General features: G+C 35.9%; 3 protein-coding genes across 7 annotated transcripts; 2 read left to right on the top strand and 1 right to left on the bottom strand.

The window, feature by feature from the left end:
- The first annotated feature begins 540 nt into the window (after positions 1-540).
- On the top strand, positions 541-8,849 carry LOC111430898 (tRNA dimethylallyltransferase 9). Of its 2 annotated transcripts, none has more exons than XM_023067378.1 (12): positions 541-908; positions 1,556-1,609; positions 2,211-2,253; positions 2,400-2,508; positions 2,958-3,156; positions 4,414-4,651; positions 4,855-4,949; positions 5,994-6,088; positions 6,825-6,900; positions 7,812-7,951; positions 8,050-8,198; positions 8,291-8,849. In XM_023067378.1, the coding sequence occupies exons 1-11, from the start codon at positions 639-641 to the stop codon at positions 8,135-8,137; spliced, it is 1,407 nt and encodes a 468-aa protein (XP_022923146.1). In that variant the 5' UTR covers positions 541-638; the 3' UTR covers positions 8,138-8,198; positions 8,291-8,849. The 2 variants fall into 2 exon arrangements, with proteins under 2 accessions (XP_022923146.1, XP_022923147.1); XM_023067379.1 differs by having other exon boundaries at positions 8,288-8,849.
- Positions 8,850-10,587: 1,738 nt separating this feature from the next.
- LOC111430790 (malate dehydrogenase, mitochondrial) lies at positions 10,588-13,041 on the top strand. Its single transcript, XM_023067197.1, has 7 exons — positions 10,588-10,956; positions 11,280-11,453; positions 11,547-11,715; positions 11,857-11,918; positions 12,048-12,169; positions 12,327-12,444; positions 12,594-13,041. The coding sequence occupies exons 1-7, from the start codon at positions 10,699-10,701 to the stop codon at positions 12,732-12,734; spliced, it is 1,044 nt and encodes a 347-aa protein (XP_022922965.1). The 5' UTR covers positions 10,588-10,698; the 3' UTR covers positions 12,735-13,041.
- A 1,082-nt stretch (positions 13,042-14,123) lies between these two features.
- LOC111430795 (transcription factor GTE3, chloroplastic-like) lies at positions 14,124-17,892 on the bottom strand. 4 transcript variants are annotated; one of them, XR_002708386.1, is made up of 6 exons: positions 16,930-17,892; positions 16,079-16,671; positions 15,936-15,984; positions 15,274-15,347; positions 15,045-15,085; positions 14,124-14,484 (listed from the first exon to the last, which is right to left on the bottom strand). XR_002708386.1 is itself a non-coding variant. In XM_023067203.1 (4 exons), the coding sequence occupies exons 1-3, from the start codon at positions 17,591-17,593 to the stop codon at positions 15,289-15,291; spliced, it is 1,623 nt and encodes a 540-aa protein (XP_022922971.1). In that variant the 5' UTR covers positions 17,594-17,892; the 3' UTR covers positions 14,124-14,475; positions 15,274-15,288. The 4 variants fall into 4 exon arrangements, 1 of the variants encoding a protein (XP_022922971.1); XR_002708384.1 differs by having other exon boundaries at positions 16,079-17,892; XR_002708385.1 differs by having other exon boundaries at positions 15,045-15,088; positions 15,278-15,347; positions 16,079-17,892.
- Between the last annotated feature and the right edge of the window lie 217 nt (positions 17,893-18,109).

Below are 18,109 nucleotides of genomic sequence, written 5' to 3'. Positions count from 1 at the left end.
GAAAAAGGATAGGCTTTATTAAGCAGAGTTGAAATAGTAATATCGATAGATCTAATCTTAAGGTGTTCGTTATACGACTCGATAACTCAGTATAAACTACACAACCTAACTCATGAAGGTCGTGATGAGTTAGAATTTTCTCAGTGTGAATTAAGTTGAACTTTTGAAAAATAAAAATTTATTTTTTCTCTGTTGGGTTAATTCGACCAACTCAAAAATAGGGTCACAATCGAATTTAACCTACCATATTTTTAAGATTATTGTAAAGATTAAAACTTATTTAACGTTAATAAGCGTTTTTTAGAAAATAACAGCCGGAAAACCCTATCTAATCCAAGTCTAAAATAAAGAATTTGATTGAGTTGTGAACTCTATTCAAGTAGTTCGGATCATCGTGAAACTCCAAATTTGTCCAAATAAAATTTATGTAATTCAATTAAACCCTCAGGTAAGATTTGAAGAGGGAAATTTAAACCCTAAAAAATAAAAATTCTACGGACAAAGAAAAGATTTCATTAGTTAAATAGATAAATATCTGGAAAATTAAATAAAAGAATTTGTCTGAGAAAACACTTACAGATGATGAAATTGATATATCTTCGCCGCAGAGACTAACTCCGGTAGCTGTTCTTTCGAGAATGTTGAACAATGGAGTGCGCAGCCTTCATACTTCCTGTTTGCGCTTTCCCTACGTGGCGGAGAGGCCTATTTTCCGGTCAATTTCGTACCGGGGAACTCGCCGGCGGCGACTTTTTGCGAGCTTCTGCTCTGCTTCAGCCACCGCCAATAAGGAAAGGAAGGAGAAGGTGATTGTTATATCTGGTCCGACTGGTGCTGGGAAGAGCAGGCTTGCTATGGAACTTGCTAAGCGTCTCAATGGTGAAATTATCAGCGCCGACTCTGTCCAGGTCAATTGACAATGTCTGTTTTTGTATGTTGCTGAGAAAATGGGAGGAAAATGAATACGAAACTAGAATTGGACTTTAATTTCAGTTTTCTGTTTTTTCAATGGCTGTTTGAGTTCATCTAGTTGTGCAAATGAATCTAATAGCTTTGGCTCAAATAAATTCAGTCAGGTAAAGCTTTGTTTTACAGAAGATTAATGGAATTGAAGGCTGGAAAACGACTTGGTACAGCGAAGAAGATTTGAGAAACTTGGATGTAAACCAAATATTAATATGATAGCCTGCAATACACATGTTTATCTTTGCATTTACATGTGCATAAAGCACGATACATCAATGCATGAGAATTTCAAACTTTCTAGCGTCTCTCGTTCACATATCTTTCCATATCTTTCCAAACCTGAAACAACTTTTGGTGCCACGAAATTTTTGGGAAGAAGAGAAACCAGTGCCTTCTTAGCTCTAATACTTCGAGAGAGCAACATTTCTTTTAGCTTTAAGCAATTTTCCTTGGCTTGTGTGCTGTGTATCTAGATAAGGGTTCCATCGCTAACATGTTTTCTTATTTTGGAATTTGTATGGCTTTCACTTTGTAATATTAATGAAACAGTTTCTTGAATGCTAATATTATTCATTTTGGTTAATTTCAGGTATATCAGGGTCTTGATATTGGATCTGCGAAGCCTTCTGCAAGGAATAGAAAGGTGACTTATATCCTACGTGCTCTAAATTTTTGCTATTAATTAGTACCTGAAGCTTGAGGAATCCTTGTCTAGTCCTCTGTTTTAAAGACGCTTAGGAATTCTACATTGAGAAGCTGACGAGAGGGGAGAAGAAAAGGTGTAATTGACATAAAAGTAGAAATTGCGTTAACTCAGCTATGAATAATAAAATACAAGTCGTTAAGCTGTAATTGGAATAGCGTAATAATATTGAGAATAATTGATTGGGTAGTCTCAAATCCCAAATGTAAAAATGAATCATACAGTCTTGATATTGGAGTTCTTTTAATGGAATTGATTTGTTCGTCCATGAATGCAGATAGAGACGTTTGTCCATTTACCCATCTGTTTCTGATATTGATAAGTGAATCTTGATTTACTTCACATATAATTTGTCTCCTGAAGCATGCTTTATATTTTTGGGTTAAAGATAAGATTACTTTAATTACGGCTGAGTGAGATCATTTGTATTAATAATGTTAAGTGACTGTTTTAGCTAATGTAGATATACATATTTTAAATTCTGTAGTCAAGTTGATTGAATACACTTCTCATTCAATCGAGATTTCTCTCTCTATTTTAGGAGGTTCCGCATCATCTGCTTGACATACTACGTCCATATGAAGGTATGGTTTTCACTCGCTCTGTCATCTGGGAATTTAACTCCAACTTATTTTACCATATTCGCTTGTAATATAATTTAGACATTCAATGAACAAATTGATATTTCTTGTGTGCAAGAATTTTTGAACTCATTGTCAAATTTGTCCAGAATATTCTGCTGGTCAGTTTTTTGAGGATGCGAGGCAAGCGACAAGATGTATCCTTGATAATGGCCGTGTTCCAATAGTTTCTGGTGGGACAGGATTGTATTTAAGATGGTGTGTACCATAATGGCCTTCCCTTTGGAAAAGTATTCGAAGAATTTTTCTTTCTGTTGGTTACTATTATTGAAAATAGGATTAGCACGAAACGTCTCGTCCTTATTTAATGAATGGAACTGGAAGTATGACTGTCGGTGTTAGTGGTGCTTGTGTCTTTTTCTTGCATGTAATGCTGACTTAATGCTATTAGAAGATGGACCCCCCAGTCTGTGAAAGAACAATAGAGCATATGATGAGAATGACTGATTAGATGAACAGAAAAAAAGTATCAATGTTGAACAAGTATAATATTGTCCCACCAACTCCCCCCCCAACAGATGTCATATGAGCTCAATGATGGTTGAATTATTCAGTAGAATAGGTTGCTCAACTTTTTGCTATTGAATATATCATACAAAAAACATTTTGTAAAGTAGCTTTTATTTTGGGTGTGAGATCAAATGAAGGTTCATGTATGGCAAACCCAATGTTCCGAAGGCCACCCCAGACGTTGCTGTCAAAGTATATTCTGAGTTAGCTGACCTGCAGAAAAATGAAGACTGGGATGCAGCTGTGCAATTGGTTGTCAAAGCTGGTGATCCTAGAGCGCAGCATTTACCTACTAATGATTGGTACCGATTGCGGCGTAGCTATGAGATTGTCAAGGTAATTTCTTGTTCTTGCCTGTTTATTTGATACTCTCTCTTTCTGGATGCTTATTCTTCTATTTGCATGATTTGCGCTAGCATGTCTTCTTTGGCTTGGTTTTGTGTGTGAACCATAAAGGTCTATTTGCTCAAGCAATTTCATGTTAGCTTGATTCTATAGACTTGGTTTAATAGGTACCTTCCTGTTTAATTTGGGTTGAGATAACTACATTATATGATGGACTTCGTGCTGTAATTTACAATATCAATCAGGAGGGTTTTCTGTGACTCTTTGGTTGCGTTCTTTGGTATTTGACCTTTTTGTCTATTTCGATCTGTCATTTAAATTTGGTTTACCAAAAAAAAAAAAAAAAACTAAAAATAGAAATAAATAAAGAAGTTACGGAAGAATACAAACATATATGAGGAAGAGTAATTAATTTATTTTCTTGTGGAAAGTCCGGAATATTTAAAGGGATAGAGATGAAAAGATCTTTTAAAAGATAAGACTGATGAAGTGCTGGCAGTTTGACTTAGATCATTATTCTTAGTATCTTTTTTTCTAGGCTTCTTTGACTCAGTAGTTCAAAGATACTCCATATTTATAACTTTCCTTTTTTTTTTTGGGATAAGAAATCAAACTAGGAAATTAAAGTAAACCCAACCAAGAAATTATGATATAGATCTTGTTCTTTTGGATTGGAGTCCTTTTTGTAGTTAGTGTCGGGCTTCTGTTTTATTTTTTGGCTCGTTTTTTTTTTCTTTACACCCCTGTACTCTTTCATTCTTTTTCAATGAAGTTTGGTTTCTTACCTAAAAACAACAAAGGGACAACTAAAAAGACATTTCCTATTTCTTTTCAAAAATCCCTCTCAATGTAGTAAAGAAACTGTTTTCCATAAGAAGCTTCCACTTCCCCTAATATGTGGGTGTAAGAAAATCTCCTCTGGATTACTTATTACGCTGTAGCTAACCATATGATTTCCACGGCCTTCACCAGAGGTTTAAACTTTAAAGCAAGACAGACAAAGCTAAAAATGATTATTTTCTTCCAATGATTCATGATTCACTTCCGTCAATGCCTAATTACAAAGAATAATCCAGTACAGATAAAGAGCATCGTGGAAAACCCCTAGCTGAAAAAAAAAAGGGATTTTGAAGTTGTAATGTATTTGTCCTACCTTCTAGCCTATCAGTACCTTTTCTTGAATGATTTTATTTTTTTTCCAATTAGAAAATTTATAATATATTAATGTGGTATAACATTCCTTTGCAGGCAAGTGGTTTACCTCCATCTGCATTTCAAGTTCCATATGACACTTTCAGACAAGGATGTGGTTCTTGTGCAACAAGCAGCTTTCAGGATGCTGACCATTCAGTTGACTCTTCTGTTGATTCAAGTGAGGAAATTAGCTCGAAAGAGTTGGATTATGAGTTCATTTGTTTCTTCCTCTCTAGCCCAAGGCTCAATTTGTATAGGTCAATTGACTTCCGCTGTGAAGATATGATTTCAGGTGGGTGTACTATTAAAGTTAAAGTAAATAAATATAACAGAATACCTTCTGTTGAGTTGTAGCTAGTAGTTATTTCAGTTGAAGACTTGTAATATCATGCATGATGTTCTACTTGTCTTGTGAGTGACATAATCTTTTATTGCTCGCATTAGTAAATTGGTCAGTTTATTTTACTAAACGCCAATACTTTTCATTATCTGTAGGAAGTGATGGGATTTTATCTGAGGCAACATGGCTTCTTAATAGCGGCCTTCTTCCAGATTCAAATTCTGCCACTCGAGCTATTGGTTATAGACAAGTACATCCTGGACATCTTAATATATTTCAGTCTTTATATTTGAATATGGTGTGCGGAAGCTTTCTATTATTGTTTGTTTACTCTGACCTTTCTATTTGCAGAGATTATGCAATGAAACCGTTAAGGGTACTTCATTCTGGTTCCATTAATTGTTAAAAAAATTATGAGCTTGGACTTGATTATATGTTAAGTAGATGTCACAAAAACTTAAGCTATTAAGTAGAATGGTTTGAATAGTATTATACTCGATATAAACTTCAACTTTAGCAATGTGGGATTTATTTTTAATAATCGCCTTTATGCACATGGTCTTACTGAGAGTTGTAGACCTTTTTCATGTACTGGATGCGAGCACAAAGAAGCTCTATTGAGCAGAGTTTTGATATTATGTGTGTGCGTGTGTTGAGCTTCCCTATATTCTTTTGCCTTCTCATTGAAAATTCATGAATGATCAAGTACAAGCCTCTTGGAAGGGCTGTGGGCTTGTGGCTGTCTGCAGCTAATTCATTACCTAATATGTAGCACTTTCAAAGGCTGTAATAGAAAAAAATAATAATAATAATAAATAAAACAAAGAAGAGGAAAGGAAAATCGACAAAATGTGACTGGAATTTCTTCTGGGGAGGATGTTCTTAGCTACGCAGCCATGAAACAATTTGTCAGGAAGCAGCACCCCATAACTTATCTCGGTTTAAACATAGATAATATTAATTCTTGTACTTGTTAAATGGCTTTGAAGGTTCCCAAGAGAAACTGACTCTCCTAGATACAAAGTTAATACCAGCTACTGTGGTAGGAACTTCCTTCGCTAATTCATGGCGACTGCAGAAGCCATTGAAAGTCTTTGTCATAACTTCTTCATATGATTTCTTTAACTTCTTTTTTTGTTTTTTATATCCTATAACTTCTTGATAAAATTCCATAAATTACATTGTGGAACTGTCATCTTTTTTAGCATTTATTTTGCACCTAATTTTGTTAGTTTTACTCTTCAGTGTAGGCAAGATATGCAGCCACTAATCTATTGTGAATCATGAATTTCAGGCTATGGAGTACCTATTAAGGTGTAGGCAACAAGGTGGAAGGAGTTCTGCAGGAGAGTTCTTTGCCTTTCTCTCTGGATTTCAGAAAGCATCTAGGTAATTCCATTGTGCGTGTGAGCAAAATGGCTTTAGTTTTGAGAAAGCTATGCGTCCAAGTTGTTCTAGATTTTGAGGATATTTGTTCAGTGGACAATTAATCAACTGGCTCAATAGAAATTTCAAACTGTGTTCACAGTAAATTATATGATTTGTTTCAAGGAAAAAAAAAAAGTTGGATGATTATTGTCAAATTATGAAGTCATATAACAAGATGGACTAGGTTACTCTTTTGTTTGCAAAAACCATCGGAATTGGAATAAACAATCTCCTCTTTTATGCAAATACAACACAGATCAGTCTATGCATAGATAAGGTCTTTGGCCTACAAATATTCTCTAGGGCTTAGACCTTCCAACATAACAAGCTCCTCTCCACAATACATCTTTGGGTGTTTTCCTAAAACTAAATTTGATTGAGTGGAATGACTTAAGGGTAGAAAAAAGGTTGAATCAAACAGCGGCAGAAAATAGTTCTCGAATCCTTTCTTAACCAGATTATGCCTAGGTATGTGATCTGTTGAGAATTTCAAATGCGGTTACAGGCTGTTTGAACTAGCATTAGCTTTATATTTTATGGCCTTGCCCAATGGTTCTTGCTGATTCCTTGTGGGAGAAGTACTTTGAGTACAAACCATGCTTATAGTGCTATAGACTCCCCTTATCTTTCTAATATACTCCATATGCTTTTGCGTTTTGTTGGGTTTCAAATCAGAAACTGAAAAATCACTGTGCAGAAATTTTGCAAAAAGGCAATTGACTTGGTTTAGGAATGAGCGGATATATCACTGGCTTGATGCTTCTAAACCCCTGGTATGTTATTTATTTATTTATTTTCTTTCTTCTGTTCAAACTACATTTCTTTCCCACTATGAAAAGTAGCGCTGCCAATTTTGTTCTCCACATACTCTGTATTTTACAACCTTCATTCTCTAATCTAAAAGTTGATCGCTGATGTTCTTGTTATTCACTTGATTGAATTCTGTAATCGTCTTAAACTAATTTTCTTAGTGGAAGGGTTTTTATTATAGTTTCTTCATTTAGCTTAAATAATTAAGTTTTACAATACATTCTACTTCGGATACTAATACTAGTAAATTTCGATGTACGACCACGTATTAACTATCTTTACTATGCAACTGTTCTATTTTTCTCGAAGATTTTATACCTCTAAATTCCTGTAGTTCGTCTATGAAACCATGAGAACTTTGAAGTTGTTGAGAAGTCTCTTACAAAAGGGGAAAGAGAATTAATATTACTAATCATAGCCTTTGTTGAGAATTTTCCCTTCAGCATGGTTGCTTTTGTACAATCCTTTTATGTCAATTTCAAACTCAACCATTTACTTCTATCAACATGCTGCTTTCTTCTTCTTGTATGAATCTTTTTCAAAATATGGCTCGGGTAGTATCATTCTATAGTCAGCATGCATTCAACCCATGACTAAACCCGTGCTTATGCAAGCAACGCGTTAATGCTTCAGTGACTTGGTTTTTTAGTGAGCACAGGAGTAGACGAATTTTACATGGATAAATCCATTGTATTCATGTTAATGATTGAATTGTAAGGACAAAAATATGTGGGACAAAAATATTTGCAGGAAGAGTTCATATAACAATGCATCGAAGAGTTGTTTAAATTACTAGTACCATGTTTATAGTAACAATTTTATGATGAAATTCTCAGTCTGTTCTGATCAATGTGTGGGACAAAAATATTTGCAGGAAAATGCACTCGACTTTATTTATGATGCTTACCATAATGAAAGTGGAAATATCTCCGTTCCAGATTCACTTAGAATGGAGAAAGATATTTCCAGTCACCGAGAGGCTTCGGAACTCAAGGCTTATCGAGCGAAAAATAGGTACTACTTACAGTCACGTCAATTATATCACATATGGGCATTTTTGTATCAAATCATGAAATGTGCCAATAACAGCTTCTTCACCCCCCAATTCACAGATATTTTGTTAGACGTGAAGATTGTGCTGATGTTTTGGATTGGATAAAAAGAACCCAAAGTGTTTACGAAGATAATCCTGTCGCTTGAACGAGTTCGATCTCGACCTCATTTTTTTATGCAAAGAAATCATACTTTCCAAAAAATCTTGGTAGACCATTCACTTTACTCCTCTACAATATACTTCATTTTTCAGCTTGTTCGGGTTAAAATCGTTCTGATGCATGGACTTTTCTGCAGCAGATCTCATTTGAGTTGTCCATAAGTTCAGAAGTTTGATAATGCTGCTTCTCAATATCGGATTTTCCCCCCCATTTTTGGTCATCTTAAAGAAGGCGAGCTTGATTATATTATATTCAGCGCTTGCAGTTACAGAACTCCAGAATGATGAGTTCCCAATGACCATTCAGTCTTCAAAGTGGTCAGTATGCCTTATTTTTTGGAGTTGGTCTAATTTATTTTGAGGTACTTATATCTTGTCCTATGAATCAACCTGACTATGATGCTTTTCTTGTTGTTGTTAGTTTTGTTCTTTGAATTGTTCTTTGAATTGTTCTTTGAATGAATAGGAATATTATGTAAAGTGATAGTAATATTCTAGCAGATTAAAGTTGCACACATTCCCATAAAAAGATGACCAGATGGCCTCATGGAAAGGCATCAGCCATGGCCAAGGGGCATCCATCTGCTTTGCTGATAAGAGCAAGAAAAGAAAATGGTCCAAAATCTTTTTCAAGGATGCCCTTCACTTCAATCATCTTTGTTTTGCCCACCAACACTATGAACTTATTTGGTTTTTTCATGGTATTGTGTTGAAAAAATTCATCCAAGTGTCGTTTTTCCTCTCATGTAATGAGTTATGTAATAGCCAAAGTCCGAGCCCACCGCTAGTAGATATTGTCCTTTCTAGACTTTTCCTTTTCTCCAGTGGGATCTCACAATCGATGTTAGGGAGAGGCTTCCACACTCTTTTAAAAAATGTTTTGTTCCTCTCTCTAGCCGATGTGTGATCTCACAATTTACCCCCTTTTTGTCTTCGCTAGCACACTGTTCAGTATTCACCCCCCTTCGGAGCTTAGTGTCTTTGTTGGCACACTGCTTCGGTATCTGACTCTGATACCATTTGTAATAGCCTAAGCTTACCCACTAACAAATATTATATGTTTTGACTTGTTACATATCGTTGTCAGCCTCACGATTTTAAACGCGTCTATTAAGGAGAGGTTTTTCCATGCTTATAAAGAATGTTTTGTTCTCTTTTTCAACCGATGTGGGATCTTACCGGTTAATTGATCAACAAATTGAAAATAGAAAGATTAAAATTATTTATTACCAATTAAAGTGTGGGATTAAATTATTATTTTTTTTCTAGAGCTAAAATGTTTTAACATATATCATTTTAAGAACAAAATACTTAAAAATTAATGTCAAAATAGATTTTTTTTTTTTTTACAATAATAAATAATAGTAATATTGATAATTTCTCTTCATACCCTTCACTTATTAAAATTTTTTATTTTATACCCATTCAAAGTTTAAAACGCTATTTCTTTAAATTCATGGTTTAAATTGTCAACATAAATATTTTTAAAAATAAAACGTCTACTCAAAGACCTCTAATTTATTCTTTTAATGTATATAACAGTTGTTAAATTCAAAAAGCGTCGTCGTTTATATAATTTGCCTTTTTTCTCTCTTTCTTTTAATAATTTTTTTAATTTAATATTAAAAAATTGATTTGAAATTCTAATTTACATGTTTTGATATAAATTTTTTATTTTGTATCTAATAAAATCATATATTTATTACCATAAAATTTAAAATACAAGATTTTATAAAAATTTATTAGATGACCTATACAGAGAGTTGAGTATAGAAGTGTAGTGATGTATGCAGGAGACTGTCAAGTGGAAGTGATGTATAGGCATCTTAACAGACTGATAGACTGTCGAGTGGGAGTGATGTATAGGCATCTTAATAGGTAAACTGTCGAGTGGAAGTGATGTATAGGCATCTTAACAGACTGGTAGACTGTCGAGTGGGAGTGATGTATAGGCATCTTTCTTAACAGACTGGTAGACTGTCAAGTGGGAGTGATGTATAGGCATCTTAACAGGTAAACTGTCGAGTGGAAGTGATGTATATGCATTTTAACAGACTAGTAGATTTGAACCTTATTCCTACGTGATGTATGCAGCTAGATTTGAACCTTATTCCTACGTGACTTGATGTGATGTACGCAGTTAAGGCATCCTAATAGACCGATAAACTTGAACCTAGTAGATTGATTTGAACCTTGTTTTTACATGATCCGACCAACTTTGTTGGACCTGATCAATTCCAAAACTTAAATTTATAATTTAAATTTAATTGTGTTTACAATATTTATTTGTTTTTATTTTATTTTATTTTTATTTTGAACTAAAAAAAATTCCATTTTTAGATAACCAATCAACAAAATTCAAGATCTGAAAAATAAACCGATGGAAAGAAAAAAATATCGAAATTACCATCGAACCCTTCGCCTTGAGAATAAAAGCGAAGGCACAAAGCTTCGATCTGAATAACCCTTCATTTCCGCAAAACCCTTTCTTCTTCTTCTTCTTCTTCTTCTCTTTCTCGGTTTCGTCGGTGTTCTTCTACGTGGAACAATGAAGGCCTCACTTCTCAGATCCGTTCGTTCTGCCGTTTCGAGGTCCTCAGCGTCGAATCACCTCTTGAGACGTAGCTTTGGGACCGAATCGGTGCCGGAAAGGAAAGTCACCGTACTCGGTGCCGCTGGTGGGATTGGGCAGCCATTGTCGCTTCTTATGAAGCTCAATCCACTTGTTTCTAGGCTCGCACTCTACGATATCGCTGGTACTCCTGGTGTTGCCGCCGATGTCGGTCATGTTAACACTAGATCCGAGGTCAATATCGTTTCTTTCCACCTTTTTTCTTGCACGGTTACGAGTAATTGTGTTTTGATTTGTGGATGCCTCTTTTAGGAATGCAATGGATCTTGTTTTCGTTCGCGTGATTTCAATTTCTGTGTTATTTTGTTTCCGGATGTATATTGTTTGTTTTCTGCTCCATATTTTAAGTCGATTTTGAGTTATGTTTTGTTCTAATGCGTTTCGTATTCATCGATTTGGGCTATTTTTGTTCATTTCATGATTTTTTGCATTCTCTGTAATTTATTTAAATCAGTGTTCTTTGCATGCTTATTCTAAACTCTTTTTGCGACTTGTAGGTTACCGGCTACGCTGGTGAGGAGCAACTCGCCAAAGCTTTGGAGGGATCTGATGTTGTCATCATTCCTGCCGGTGTTCCGAGAAAGCCTGGGATGACCCGTGATGATCTCTTCAACATCAATGCTGGCATTGTTAAATCACTTTGCACAGCCATTGCTAAGTACTGCCCCAATGTCTGTTCCCACGACTCTTCTACTGATGCATTTTCTTTTCTTTAGTTTCTTTTTTATCTGGCTTCATTTTGTAATCGAAATACGGATTTGCAGGCTCTTGTTAACATGATCAGTAACCCCGTCAACTCAACTGTCCCAATTGCTGCTGAGGTTTTCAAGAAAGCTGGTACTTACGATGAAAGGAAGTTGTTTGGTGTTACTACTCTTGATGTCGTCAGGGCCAAGACCTTTTATGCTGGGAAAGCTAATGCTCCAGTATCTGGTACAAGTCGTTGCTATAATTCCGTTTTTGAAATTTCTCTGTAATTTTCCATTTACAATGATCAAGGATGTTTCCTTGTTACGCTGCACACATAGTAGCAAGGTCAAACTCTATTGCCTGACTGTTGTAATACTGTTACAGAGGTTAATGTGCCTGTTATTGGTGGCCATGCTGGTATTACTATTCTTCCACTATTTTCTCAGGTACTTCCCTTTCTAAGTCAGCTTTCTTTCTGTTTACAATTTTATTAGTGATATAAGCAGTGTTCTTGCATCGGATGCTTTGGATTAGAGGGCCTTGTTGTTTTTATACAGTGTATCTGATTGTCACAGGCTACCCCAAAAGCTAATTTGTCAGATGATACTATTTTGGCTCTCACCAAGCGAACTCAAGATGGAGGAACAGAAGTTGTGGAAGCAAAGGCAGGAAAGGGTTCTGCTACATTATCAATGGCGTAAGACTTTTAACTTTCTGCTGGATTATTTATTAGAAGTTTATTTCCTGAACTTCGAGGCTTGTGAACAGTATTGTTATGTTGCGATCATCACACAAACATTACTCGGTGAACAATGTGAATATATTAAACGTTTTTGAATTACTGTTTCTGGCAGCTATGCTGGAGCCCTTTTCGCCGATGCTTGTCTCAAGGGATTGAATGGGGTTCCAGATGTTGTGGAATGCACGTTTGTGCAATCAACTGTCACTGAACTTCCATTCTTTGCCTCAAAGGTAACTGGTTCCGTCACTGCTTTTTCCTTATAGCATATATTTGAGATGAAACTCGAAAAATTAGAAGTTGAACTGTTGGTGTTTCTTTATAGTCGCAATCCTCCAACAACATGAATTGTTGTTCACTTTGATTTTATTGTATAAAACAGGTTAAGCTTGGAAAGAATGGAGTAGAACAAGTTTTGGATTTGGGTACTCTCTCAGACTTCGAGAAAGAAGGTTTGGAAAAGCTCAAGCCCGAGCTCAAAGCTTCTATTGAGAAAGGAATCCAGTTTGCAAACGCCAATTAGAAGATGTTTATATTATTTACAATCAGGACAGGTATCTCTGCCCGCATCACCATAAAACTCGTCAATTTTTTGCTTTCCCCGACCCAATTGTAACTGATAATGCTGCTTACGAGCAACCGGCTTTACTGTTTTTGTTAGGTTAGATCATTTTCTGTCGTATAAATTTTATCAATAATTCCCCGTGGCATGTTTTTGTGGGATTTCTGGTTGGTTACTTCTGAACCTGTGATAACTTCATATTAGACTCTTCAATTCTTAATATTGAGAATCGTCCCACCATGATAGGTTGTGGAAAAGTTTCCTTCCATTGATTTAGTGTTTAGTGGATTTCATCAGATTTCTAAATGTTTTAAAATAAAAAGTGCTTTTAAATGCAACGAAAAGGTGTTCTTTCTTTTGTTCTTTTGGTCACAAACTGTTTATATATCAATTTTGCGTGGAGGTTGAATTTTTTAAAATTTGTGTTCATATTGGTGGTGGATTGTGTGTTCAGAATTAGTCATTGATAAATTTTCACAAACCCAATTGGTATATGATATGACAGGGCAACCCAATATTTCATGATATTAGTTTAGATGATATTAGTTTTGTGTTCTTATATATATATATATATATATATATATATATTATTTATTCAAAAGGCAGTCTATAAATGAACAATTATTTTTTGACTGTTAATTCAGACCTTTGAAAAGACGTTCTGTTATTGATGCATCATCCTAAGAACTTTTTATTTGAATGAGATTGAATGATAAAATGAAATTAAGTTGCCTCAATAATAACTAAGAATACTTTGATTTTCTGTTTTTGAAAGTAGAACCAAATCAAGTTCTTGAAAACTATTAAAAAACCATTTTTTTTAGAAGAAATATTTTTGTATTGAATGTCACTAAGAATTCAAGTATGAATGAAACTCTAGTACAAAATTTGGGATGAAACGTGTTAATTGTGAAAACAAAAAAACTAAAATTAAAATCATTATCAAGGGAGGATAGTGTTTAAAAGAATAGATGGCACCGAGAAATGTTTACCGAAGTCTCAACAAGCTTTGTGGAGATGTTTACTTTGTGTTACACATCAACATAATAATCTTCGTATTTACACTATTAACGGTTTTTTTTAAAGCTTTTATCATCATGGAGTCGGATTTACACAAATTATATGAAAGTCAACCCACAAAAAAAAAAATATTCTTGTGAGAGAGCCCGTTCTCGGTCAGACATACAATGAAATCACTTTCATATTCTTTCCTCGGACCCTACTAAGTCATATACACATGGGAGAACTGGGGAAGGGGTCAGATTTATCCCGACGAGAAAAAGACATGACATGTACTCTTCTCTTGAAGTGAGAGATTCAGGTCTGGACATACTTATTTGTGCGTACAAGAAAATGTTAGAAGATGGATGGTTTTAGTATATACAGATGCTGCTGCAACATAAAATGTTACAAGGATGTAAATAAGTTTGGGGCCAAAGAACATGGAAAGATCAATCCTAGAATGTGAGGGGGAATTAATTGACTTATGCTAACTTCTTCCTTTTATTTTACAAAAATATGGACTTCCAAATTGTCAAAGCAAGAAATGGGGAAATGCCTATTAATTAAATGTAAAGCAAACCATGAATGAGATTTCTGATTCCATCTTCTAAAATTATCGAAGACTACTTTTGATCTCTTCCCTTGGAACCTGCATGAGCCCCCGAGATTGCTCCGTCGCCCCCGAACTATACATACGATCCTGTTGCGGCGAAACGAGCTCATCAATTTTATGTTTCATACATAGTTTCATCTTCATAAGAAAAAGCCTCCATTCGCAATATGACTTGTTACTCTTTTTTATAATGGCTTGCAGCAAAATATAAATGAAAATCAGTTTTGATGTGTAAACACGAGGCTAAATTACAAAAAATACCCTTGACCTTTGTCCCTTAATTCGAAACTTGTAACATTATCCTAAACCTTTCATAAACGTTTAAAAACTACTCTTGAAGTAGAAACTCGTCCAATGATGTAGTAGTAGACTGAAACGGAAATTAGGACCAAAACACTATCATATCCATTCTAAGTCCCAATCTTCATCCAAAATTTTAACTGATTTATACTCGAAGGAGGGTAGCTTTGAAAATTTTAGAAAAGTCAAGGGTAACAATATTACAAACTTTTAAAAGAATAAGGGTATTTTTGAAACCGATTGCAAAGTTGAAGGGCGTTTTTGTAATTCGGCCGAAAAGTGAACGTCGGGTAAAGGTTTGAAGGTTCTATAAGTAAAGCTACAAGAAATTTATCATGATGAAAAGAGGAACTGCCTAGAATGCAAGCAAGATGAACACAATCTTTAAGTTAGAGGCCTACAAGGAAACATTTTCAAAAAAATGTCAAAATGATCAAAATATATGATTATTCACACAGAATTCTTTCAGCATAATTGGTTTAGATAAAGGGAGCACATGCTGGAAAATCATAGAACAAAGAGTACTCAATGTTAAATATTGATAGGAGAAGCTACCGAGCTCGGTACCAGACTTCGACTTCCTACCTTATTTTAGTCAATTCAACCTGAGTGAGACCGAATTCCGTCTCCACATGTCGAGGAACTATCATTTTCAGAGTCTGTACAACAAAGAAGCAAATGAATGAAGTTTTAGGAAATAGCTGATATAGATTCTATAATCACTGACTGATTAGGATATAACTTTACAACTTACTGCTAGAACCACTGACTGAATCACATGCTCAGCAAATTAGTGATATGGTATGAACTTTAAAACTATAGATTCATCCATGGGGCGCACATGATGAAAGGTTCCTTTTTTTAGGGTACTCCTGGGAACAGATCCAGTGGAGACGGGATGAGGCCTGTAGCTTAGAGGATTAGAGCACGTGGCTTCGAACCACGGTGTCTTTTTTTAGGGTACTCCTGGGGAACAGATCCAGTGGAGACGGGATGAGGCCTGTAGTTTAGAGGATTAGAGCACGTGGCTACGAACCACGGTGTAGGGGGTTCAAATCCCTCCTCGCCCACAACCGGTAGACACTATTCCTTCTTCAACTTAAGGTAAATCAGACAATAACCTAGTATCAAGTGGTTGTTTCCATGGTAGAGACATGTTTTGTTATGTTTTTCCTTTTCTATGTTACCTAAGGTTAAGTTCTTCTTAGACTAAAAAGCTTTTTACAAAAAGAATTCAATAAATTTACCTGCATTACCACCTACATGTTCTCCTGCTGCATTAGCCACTGCTGGATCCTGCATCATTACAGTATGGCGTATGTTTCACCCTGCTGACCATTTTTTATAACGAACAAAGTCGAAACTGTAACAAATTGAATGCAAATCTTACAGTATCCTTGGTCGAGTAGTGAGATGATTTCTCTCCTGATTGAAGACTGGCCTCAGCTTTTCTCTTGTTCTTGATCAAACTTCTTTTGTAGTTTGCCACAAACCTCTCAAGTTCCCAAAGCGTTTCGGAATCGACACTTCCAATATCCAACTCAATTTCGTCATCGTTTTGGAAGAGTCCCTGGTTCCTCTTCTTGATAATCTTAACAACATTATTCAGCTTATCTGATGGTAAATCCTGAAGATCAATGCTTAGTTTCTGTTTTTCTTCATAAGTCATGTCTCTGTGTTCTTGATTCTTGGCTTTTGGTTTCTTGTCAGGATGAACAACATCTACAAGGGTCTGTTTGGGAACGAGGGGTCTTGTTACCGAATCTGATTTACCGAAACTTCCCCGATTCGCAGGCGGAGGCTTCGTCGTAGAATCTGATCGACTGAAAGTTCTTGATTCCATTGGAGGAGTGGCAAGAGAGGGAGATTTTCTAGAACTGGGTGTTGGTAAAACTGAACCATCATTTTGTTTGCCTTCAATAACCTTCCATTTCTCTTCAAATATCTTAGACAACTGCTCTGCCATAACATGAACATCCTCCCCTTTCGGGTTATATGTAATGGCATTGCTAAATGTTAGTCTCACATCCTCAGCAAACTCTTTTGGTGATTTATACCAATTCTTATTTAGTCTCATCTTTACAGTACCCAAATCCATTGGCTTCGTTATGATCTTATGATAATCATGAAGCCCCAAACGTTTTGCATCAACAGGAACATTAAAAACCCAACCAAATTTATGATTCATCAATCTTTCCAGCAAGTTACTACAGATTTTAAGAACAGGACCAGTAATCTTACCTCCATCCAAGTTGCAGTCCGGCAATGGGAGCTCATTTGTAGGAGTATATTTCGTGTTCTTATGCTTGTTCATCTCTTTCTCTGCAAATTCTCCGAAGTTTTCAGCCACCGAAACACTCCGAACAAGCCTCGATTCGGGCAGATATGCAGAACCGACCTCAGAATTAGCCTTCAATGTAGTATCAACCCTGTCTACCAAATTATTAGCGGAAAACTGTGACTGACTATGTCCAAAATCCCCACCATAGCCGCTAAGCTGCAACTCCTGAGCTTCAAACTTCTTCACAAGACTCCTGACTTGATCAAGCTCGCCTCTCAGCTTCGTCGTAAGCTCTTTAATCCCAGACCTCGATCTGGAATTCAAACTAATCCTAACTCGGTTATCAAATCTTGTATATCCCGGCATGACCTCGGCGTTAATCGGTTCGACGCACCGATTTTGACGCGAAGATTCCCTAAACGTGAGTAAAGCATCGATCGGATTATACGAAGGAGAGGACGGATTAGCAACGCCATTGGTGACCGCAGGAGTTTTTACGGAATTTCGAGCGACGTGTTTGGAAATTTTACGCTCTTTCTGTTGCTTCCCGGCACTAAACTTTTCATAATCCGTTCTCCTGGGATTCCCTCCCGCATCATCGCCGCCTTGCAGCACTGAAGCCATTCATGTAATCTACCACGATCGATGCAGGTGGAGGATGTAGAATCGAAAAACAAACAATACAAAAACTAGGGTTCCGGCTTGACGATCATAGTAAAGAAAAAGGAAATAGGGGCTGGAATATTCGACGAAATCTGCGAGATCATAGACTGGATTGAAGATGGATTCCAAAAGCTGTTGAACGGATTGATGAAGCTCATCGTTTAGCTCGTTGGTTCGGACTCCATTGTTCACTGTGAAACGCAGAAGTGGTGGCCGAGAGCGAGCTACACGCGCGGGATGCGCGAGTGGGCTTCCCACTATGTCTTGTCTTCTTTCTTTTTTTATTTATTTAGTAATATACTTATAAAGTTATGATTTTTTTTGTACGAATTACTAAAAAATTCGGTAAAAATGAATTTTGATCGTTTTTTTTTTGTTTTTTTGGGATTAATTTTTTGTTTTTTTGTTTTTTTTTTTTGTTTTTGTCGGTACGAGCTCAAGCCTACCGCTAGTAGATATAATCCACTTCGACCCATT

Source organism: Cucurbita moschata, unplaced genomic scaffold (assembly GCF_002738365.1).
Source record: "Cucurbita moschata cultivar Rifu unplaced genomic scaffold, Cmos_1.0 Cmo_Scf00034, whole genome shotgun sequence".
In the NCBI taxonomy this organism is placed as follows: domain Eukaryota; kingdom Viridiplantae; phylum Streptophyta; class Magnoliopsida; order Cucurbitales; family Cucurbitaceae; genus Cucurbita; species Cucurbita moschata.
The sequence above is the reverse complement of the archived record's forward strand: the minus strand, read 5'-3'. Positions and strand labels throughout refer to the sequence as shown.

Excerpts from the sequence above, each read along its gene's own strand:
- LOC111430898 (XM_023067378.1), top strand. The coding sequence starts at position 639 with ATGTTGAACAATGGAGTGCGCAGCCTTCATACTTCCTGTTTGCGCTTT. Across the intron at positions 6,901-7,811 it reads TTGATGCTTCTAAACCCCTG|GAAAATGCACTCGACTTTAT; the intron begins GTATGTTATTTA and ends AAATATTTGCAG. Across the intron at positions 7,952-8,049 it reads GCTTATCGAGCGAAAAATAG|ATATTTTGTTAGACGTGAAG; the intron begins GTACTACTTACA and ends CCCAATTCACAG.
- LOC111430790 (XM_023067197.1), top strand. The coding sequence starts at position 10,699 with ATGAAGGCCTCACTTCTCAGATCCGTTCGTTCTGCCGTTTCGAGGTCC. Across the intron at positions 11,716-11,856 it reads AGCTAATGCTCCAGTATCTG|AGGTTAATGTGCCTGTTATT; the intron begins GTACAAGTCGTT and ends ATACTGTTACAG. Across the intron at positions 12,445-12,593 it reads TTCCATTCTTTGCCTCAAAG|GTTAAGCTTGGAAAGAATGG; the intron begins GTAACTGGTTCC and ends TGTATAAAACAG.
- LOC111430795 (XM_023067203.1), bottom strand. The coding sequence starts at position 17,593 with ATGGCTTCAGTGCTGCAAGGCGGCGATGATGCGGGAGGGAATCCCAGG. Across the intron at positions 15,985-16,078 it reads ACTACTCGACCAAGGATACT|GATCCAGCAGTGGCTAATGC; the intron begins GTAAGATTTGCA and ends GTAATGATGCAG. Across the intron at positions 15,348-15,935 it reads ACATGTAGGTGGTAATGCAG|ACTCTGAAAATGATAGTTCC; the intron begins GTAAATTTATTG and ends TTTGTTGTACAG.